The following is a 7,473-nucleotide window of genomic DNA, read 5'->3' on the forward strand; positions in this document are numbered from 1 at the left end:
TTAATATCTAAATTCACTTTACCTCCCAAATGATATATTTCATATATGTACCGAAGGGGAATTTTTTAGTTGATAATAATTTCGTCCCCCCATGGGATCAAACCACCGTCCAAGTGGACGGGGACGAAATGAGGACAGTCAGTGACGCTATCCAATCAGCCAACAGAGATGCTATAAGTTTCATATCGATTCTGACCTTACAAATCACACCCTCGATCTCGTGCTTTCCGTAGAATCGATATGAAACCCCTTCTACCATGTTAGCAATTCGAGCATTTGACTGCACGTAGCATTTTGTTATGAATAATTATCACATCGAACCGTGATCCATTTATATATCAATTCAAGCTACAAATGTCCTTTAATATCTAAATTCACTTTACCTCCCAAATGATATATTTTCATATATGTACAGAAGGGGAATTTTTTAGTTGATAATAATTTCGTCTCCCCATGGGATCGTACCACCGTCCAAGTGGACGGGGACGAAATCAGGACAGTCAGTGACGCTATCCAATCAGCCAACAGAGACGCTATAAGTTCATATCGATTCTGACCTTACAAATCACCCTCGATCTCGGTGCTTTCGTAATTAGAATCGATATGAAACCCCGTCTACCATGTTAGCCAATTCGAGCGTTTGACAGCACGTAGCCTTTTGTTATGAATAATTATCACATCGAACCGTGATCCATTTATATATCAATTCAAGCTACAAATGTCCTTTAATATCTAAATTCACTTTACCTCCCAAATGATATATTTTCATATATGTACCGAAGGGGAATTTTTTAGTTGATAATAATTTCGTCCCCCCATGGGATCGAACCACCGTCCAAGTGGACGGGGACGAAATCAGGACAGTCAGTGACGATATCCAATCAGCCAACAGAGACGCTATAAGTTCATATCGATTCTGACCTTACAAATCACCCTCGATCTCGGTGCTTTCGTAATTAGAATCGATATGAAACCCCGTCTACCCATGTAGCCAATTCGAGCGTTTGACAGCACGAAGCCTTTTGTTATGAATAATTATCACATCGAACCGTGATCCATTTATATATCAATTCAAGCTACAAATGTCCTTTAATATCTAAATTCCCTTTACCTCCCAAATGATATATTTTCATATATGTACCGAAGGGGAATTTTTTAGTTGATAATAATTTCGTCCCCCCAAACGAGCTACAATGTCCTTTAATATCTAATTCGCTCTACCTCGGAATTAATATGTTTTCATATATGCTTAACTGTAGGGGAATTTTTTTCTCGATAATAGATTTGCCTGGTCCTGGGCGCGAACCCAAGAAGACATTCAAATCCAGGAACGTCAGTGAAGCTTTTACCCACCCCACCACCGCGAGAGGCCCATAAGTTTATGTCGTGTCCCACCCTCAAATACCTTTCGCGCTCATGTAATTCGTTGGTTTGGAGACAACATCAACCCGCCTCGGCTCTGGTAGCGTTGTAGTGCTTTTTGACAACACGTAGCATTTACATAAGTCATATCACATTACCGTGATTCATATACATACATCGAGCTACAATGTCCTTTAATATCTAATTCGCTCTTCCTCGGAATTAATATATTTTCGTATATGCTTAACCGAAGGGGAATTTTCTTCTCGATAATAGATTTGCCTGGTCCTAGGCGCAAACCCAAGAAGACATTCAAATCCAGGAACGTCAGTAAAGCTTTTACCCACCCCACCACCGCGAGAGGCCCATAAGTTTATGTCGTCTCTCACCCTCAAATACCATTCGCGCTCAGGTAATTCGTTGGTTTGGAGACAACATCAACCCGCCTCGGCTCTGGTAGCGTTGAAGTGCTTTTTGACAACACGTAGCATTTACAAAAGTCATATCACATTACCGTGGTTCATATACAGACATCGAGGTACAATGTCCTTTAATATCTAATTCGCTCTACCTCGGAATTAATATATTTTCATATATGCTTAACCGAAGGACATTGTAGCTCGATGTCTGTATATGAATCATGGTAATGTGATATGATTCCTTCATTACTCTCATATTTACTTCTGTTCCTTGTCTTGTATTTTCTGTGAGTTGTTTGTAAAAGTTCCAGTAATAAAGACCTATTTAGAAGCCGGTATTTCCTAGAACGTCCTCAGTATGAGAATACTATATTGGCGACGAGGATAAAACAAGGAAAAATCAGATTCTTCGTGATCGGCAGACATCGAGATGCCCTATCTTGGAAATGTTGCAGACTTTAATCCGGATCTGGAAGACTTTGATGTTTATGTAGAAAGAGTGCAGTTGTTTTTCACCGTAAATGACATTGAAGACTGCTGTATTTTTAACTTTGGTGGGCCCCAAGAACTGTGCTATATTAAGAGATCTGATCCATCCAAGTAATCTGAATTCCAAGACGTTTGGCGAGCTTTAATTTTGGTTCTTAAAAATCATTTCTCTCCAGTGCGTAGTGTGATTGCAGAACGATTCAAATTTAACAGAAGACGTCAAAGGAAGCATGAAACTATATCTGATTATGTGGCTGTTCTTAAGAACATGTCCTCTACGTATGGTGATTTTCTGAATGACGCGTTACGAGATAAATTTGTGGAAGGGATCGCTGATGTAAAATTACAGAGAGAACTACTTAGGAAAAATGACCTGAGTTTCGCTAAGGCTGTAGAGCTCGCGGTTGCATTTGAGATGACTAAGAAATCATCACGTGAATTGAGACCTTTCACTGTAGCATCGGGGGACGATGAAACTCTTCAGGTTGAGGCCGCAAAATGCACTAAAGATGAAAAAAAAATACAGATCATAAGAATGTTATCAATGTCAAAGACAAAAATGAGTTTAGATGTTATTGTTGTAACGGGAAGAATCATTTTGCCAGAAATTGCAAATTCAGAAGTTTTACGTGTAGTAAATGTAAGAAAACTGGACGTGTTGCTCGTGCTTGTAGATCAAGATATTTGAATACTGTCGGGGAGAAATCAGATGACCTAAACGATGAGATTTAAGAAAAAATTCTGGAATTACATCAGATTGATGGAATTAAACTGAACTCTTCCAAGGCAATTATGATTGAGGTATTACTCAATGGGAAACCAGTGAAGTTTCAACTAGACACAGGGGATAGTGTATCTGTTATAGGATCCAAAACATTTTTCAAACTGTATCCTAATGCAAAGCTGAAGCCTTCCAGCAGTATTTTACGTACATATTCAGATGAAATCTTAAAGATAGTGGGTGAGGCTCTGATGCTAGTACAGTATATACCTTCATTACTGGGTCGGGATTGGTTAATGAATCTAAAATTTGACTGGAAAAATATCTTTGAAGTGGAAGACGAATTCTCTATCATCAGATCGCACCCTAATGTTTTTTCGAGTTCCTTCGAAAAGATTAAAGGATTTCAAGCCCATTTCAAAATGAAAGACGGCATATCTCCAAAGTTTTGTCGAGCGAGACCCGTTCCTTACCCCATGCGAGAAAGAGTTAGCAGGCAGTTAGATTTAATAGAGGAACAAGGGATTATATCTAAAGTGACTCACAGTAGTTGGGCTACTCCAGTAGTCTGTATAGGTAAAGCAGACGGCAGTGTTCGTATTTGTGGTGATTACAGGGCTACAGTAAATAAAGCAATCGATGTCGACATTTATCCTTTTCCAACTATGCAAGATCTATTTGCCAAATTAGCAGGTGGACAGAAATTTACCAAGCTAGATCTTTCTCGTGCTTAAGAACAATTGGAAGAGTCTCCGGAATTTAAGGAAATGTTGACAATTAATACGCATAAAGGACTATATAAAGTGAACAGAATGATGTACGGTATAGCTTCTCCACCCGTCATATTCCAGAGAGTAATGGATACCATATTAAGTGACATCGATAACTGTGGATGCTTGCTGGATGATATAATTGTAACAGGTAAAAACGATGCGGATCACCTTCAAAATCTGAAAAAAGTTCTGGATAGGCTGTCAACACAATATTCGGCTGAAGATTAAGAAATGCGCTTTTATGAAAGATAGAGTTGAGTATCTTGGGCATGCAATTGATGCTAGTCGTGTACATATGACTCAAACAAAAATTGATGCAATATTAAAGGCACCTAGGCCAACCAATATTACAGAGCTGAGAGCACTGATTGGAATGGTTGGGTATTATGGGAAGTTTTTAGATAACTTGGCAACAGTTTTAGAGCCAATGCATAAATTACTCCGCAAAAGTAATAAATTCAAGTGGAATGAGGACTGCAAAAGAGCTTTCAAGAAAATAAAACAGATGTTAACATCTGCTAATTTTTAAGTTAATTTCGATTCTAGATTGGAAATACGGTTGGCAGCAGATGCGTCAGCTTATGGTCTAGGAGCTGTTATTTCGCATCTGATGCCTGATGGCAGTGAGAGACCAATTGCTTACGCTTCTCGGTCTCTAAAAGTGGCGGAGCGCAATTACTCACAGGTGGAAAGAGAGGTCTTGGCAATTATCTTTGCCGTATGTTACGAACTCCCTCTAGGAGGAAGCCATAACGGGTTCTTTTATTTTAAAATCAAATCCAGTGACAAAAACACAAATCAGTAGGAGCGAGGAAAAACCAGAAAGACATCTGGGCAAAAATTTCACAATATTTATTTCACAATAACTGTACGAACACTGATGGCTCACAAAAAGTAATAAATTGATAACGTACAAAATTCCATCAAATAACTCAGAGTCACCTATAACTAAAGCTAAACCCTACTCATAGTGAAGAAACCAAATCTTAATCTTAATAAGGGACCCAAAAAAATGTACCCACCACGCTAACCTATTACTAAATAGAAAGGAAAGAAGTGGAAGGACATACAAAAAGAAACACTAATCCTACCCAAGACATAAAAATCTAAACCTTAATATTAATATATACACTCCTATGACAGTCTCACATTATACCTTGAACAGCTTTCACAATAATTAAATATACTATCAAACACACACTTTGGAAGACCATATAATTACACCCTCTTTAAGGTGTAGCTAAAGATACAAACAGATTGGTCCTATGACACAGACCAGTACTAATACAGACGAATCCATATACCGCTCAAAAAATGCTGTCACAGAACGTCACTCTCATCAGAAGAACTGAACTTCAAAACCGTTGGTGGATATTCACACTTTAGTCTACGGCTCGCCAAAGATACAGAGGATGTTCCTCTTACCTGAGAGAAGACACCCTACTTGCTCCAACAAGGCCACTCTGGTGCTGATACAGTGGTTACATCCATCAAAGACGAACAAGGCTCTCGAGCCCAGATCAACAAACAACTGCCAACGTGAAGATTAAGCCAGTAGACCACTTAAATCACAGTTGCACGTCGTACTCCCACAAGTAGCTTCACATGCATAACTGCCTTTCACATTAAGAAGCAGCTCAATGACAGCAGATGTTGTTCTTCGAGAACAAGCGAGAAATCTTCACAATAGGACGATATGTATATATAATCCACAACAGCAGACAGATCAGCAGCTCCAGAGTCTTTAACGGCCTTGAACAAGACTTTCGAGAATACTTTAGGAGAGTCACAAGTCACCTCTCCTTACAACACTCCCAGTCACCACAAAGAAAAATAAACAGTTACAAATTTGGCAAGGAAGCAAAAACACTGAGGAAGGCCGCACTTCAAACTGCACTCAATAGATGGCGCCACAAAAACTTAAGCTTTTTCAACCAAAGCAAATTAACACTACATTTAACCAAAATATATACTAACGTAAAACAAACAGCAAAATACTTAACTTAACTTAGTTTTACAAAATTGCAAACAATATAAAAATAAAAGCCATCAGTGCGAAAAGGCAAAAAAAAGATTTTACTTTTAAATTACGTTACAGCCTGACACCGTATCTAAATTTCGAATGTATCTGTGGGGTACGCATTTCCAGTTACTGACTGATCACCAGCCTTTAGTTATGTTATTTGGCAATGATAAACGTGTTCCTGAGGCTGCTTCTTCAAGAATTCAGCGATGGGCTTTGGCTCTGTCAGCTTATAATTTTACAATAAGTTATAAATCAAGTAAAAATCATGCCAATGCCGATATGTTATCAAGATTACCCTGCCAGGAAACAAAATTCCCAGTCAGAATATGTTGTAAGTTTTATGGATGAATTACCAGTGTCTTCCAAGATGATTATGCAGTATACGAAAAAAAAGATTACCATTTAGTAAGTAAGCGATGTATTATGTAATAAAACAGCTGGCCAAGAGTGTGTCCCTGAGGGTTATGAAGCGAATCACAGAATTTTTAGAGAGTTATCCATTGAACAAGGATGTCTCATACGTGGCAGCAGAGTAGTTATACCCTCCAGCCTAAGAAGGCGAGTATTAGAGGAACTTCATGAGGATCATATGGGGATTGTTAAAACCAAGAGTAAAGCAAGGAGTTACGTGTGGTGGCCAGGATTAGATAATGATATCGAGCAAATGGTAAAAAATTGTCTAACATGCCAGATTCATCAGAATATGCCCCAAGAGGTGCCACTGAGTCCTTGGCCATTAGCAAGAGGTCATTGGGAGAGGATTCACGTAGATTTTGCAGAAAAAGATAATCATAGATTTCTTTTAGTCGTATATTCATATTCAAAATGGCCTGAAATATATCATATGAATTGTACAACTTCTACAAAGGTCATTGAAGTGCTGCGGATGTTAATGGCTTCTTACGGTTTACCTAAAGTTAGTGATAACGGAAGTCAGTTTGTATCTCATGAATTCTCGGAATTTCTGGGAAATAATGGAGTTAAGCAATTGTGTAGTGCAACATATTCCCCTAAAAGTAACGGGCAAGTAGAAAGATTGGTTCAAACGTTTAAGAATTTTCTTTGCAAAAATTGGGGAAAATTTAGTGTTCAGACATTAGTTGCTAAATTCCTCTTTTCTTATCGTAATACACCACAGACCTCAACGGGAATTACGCCTTCTTCCTTGTTTTTAAAACGCGAAATTCGAACTAGATTGTCCTTATTACGTCCTGATCCTACGGAACAAGCAATGAAAGCTCAGTCGTCCCAAAAATGTTATCATGATTTGAGGGGACGCACTCGAAATCGTACTTTTGAAGTCGACGATCCTGTCCCTGGTTTAGGATGAATGCTGCCAAAGGGGATGGACATGGGAAAAAGGAAAAGTTATATCAACTGAAGGATCGGTAACTACAGGGTATCAGTGGATGGCAGGCAGGTACTAAAACATATCAATCACCTGTTACCTTTGAATAATTGGTTAATTTGAGCCCTTCAGAAGCCTCAAAAGAAATCCTAATACCGGAGGCATTACCATCAGTTGATGTACCACCTACGATTGAACCAGAGACCGATGAAAATATTCAGAGTCCGGCTCTAGTGATAATATCGACAACGACATTGGAACAATGAGCCTTTAAGTTCAGGGACATAAGAAAGAAGAAAAACCAATCAACGAAGATATCCTTTGAGAGAAAGACG

General features: G+C 38.7%; 1 protein-coding gene across 1 annotated transcript; it reads left to right on the forward strand.

The window, feature by feature from the left end:
- Window positions 1–3,803: 3,803 nt before the first annotated feature.
- On the forward strand, window positions 3,804–7,120 carry LOC135211920 (uncharacterized protein K02A2.6-like). Its single transcript, XM_064245160.1, has 2 exons — window positions 3,804–3,912; window positions 6,228–7,120. The coding sequence occupies exons 1-2, from the start codon at window positions 3,804–3,806 to the stop codon at window positions 7,118–7,120; spliced, it is 1,002 nt and encodes a 333-aa protein (XP_064101230.1).
- Window positions 7,121–7,473: the final 353 nt, after the last annotated feature.

The sequence above is a fragment of the Macrobrachium nipponense genome, chromosome 19 (assembly GCF_015104395.2).
Source record: "Macrobrachium nipponense isolate FS-2020 chromosome 19, ASM1510439v2, whole genome shotgun sequence".
Taxonomy (NCBI): domain Eukaryota; kingdom Metazoa; phylum Arthropoda; class Malacostraca; order Decapoda; family Palaemonidae; genus Macrobrachium; species Macrobrachium nipponense.

What these genes read in the sequence shown, in the direction of transcription:
- LOC135211920 (XM_064245160.1), top strand. Translation starts at nt 3,804, where the DNA reads ATGATGTACGGTATAGCTTCTCCACCCGTCATATTCCAGAGAGTAATG. An exon ending in GGATGATATAATTGTAACAG is followed by an intron (nt 3,913 to 6,227) that starts GTAAAAACGATG and finishes GTAATAAAACAG; the next exon opens with CTGGCCAAGAGTGTGTCCCT.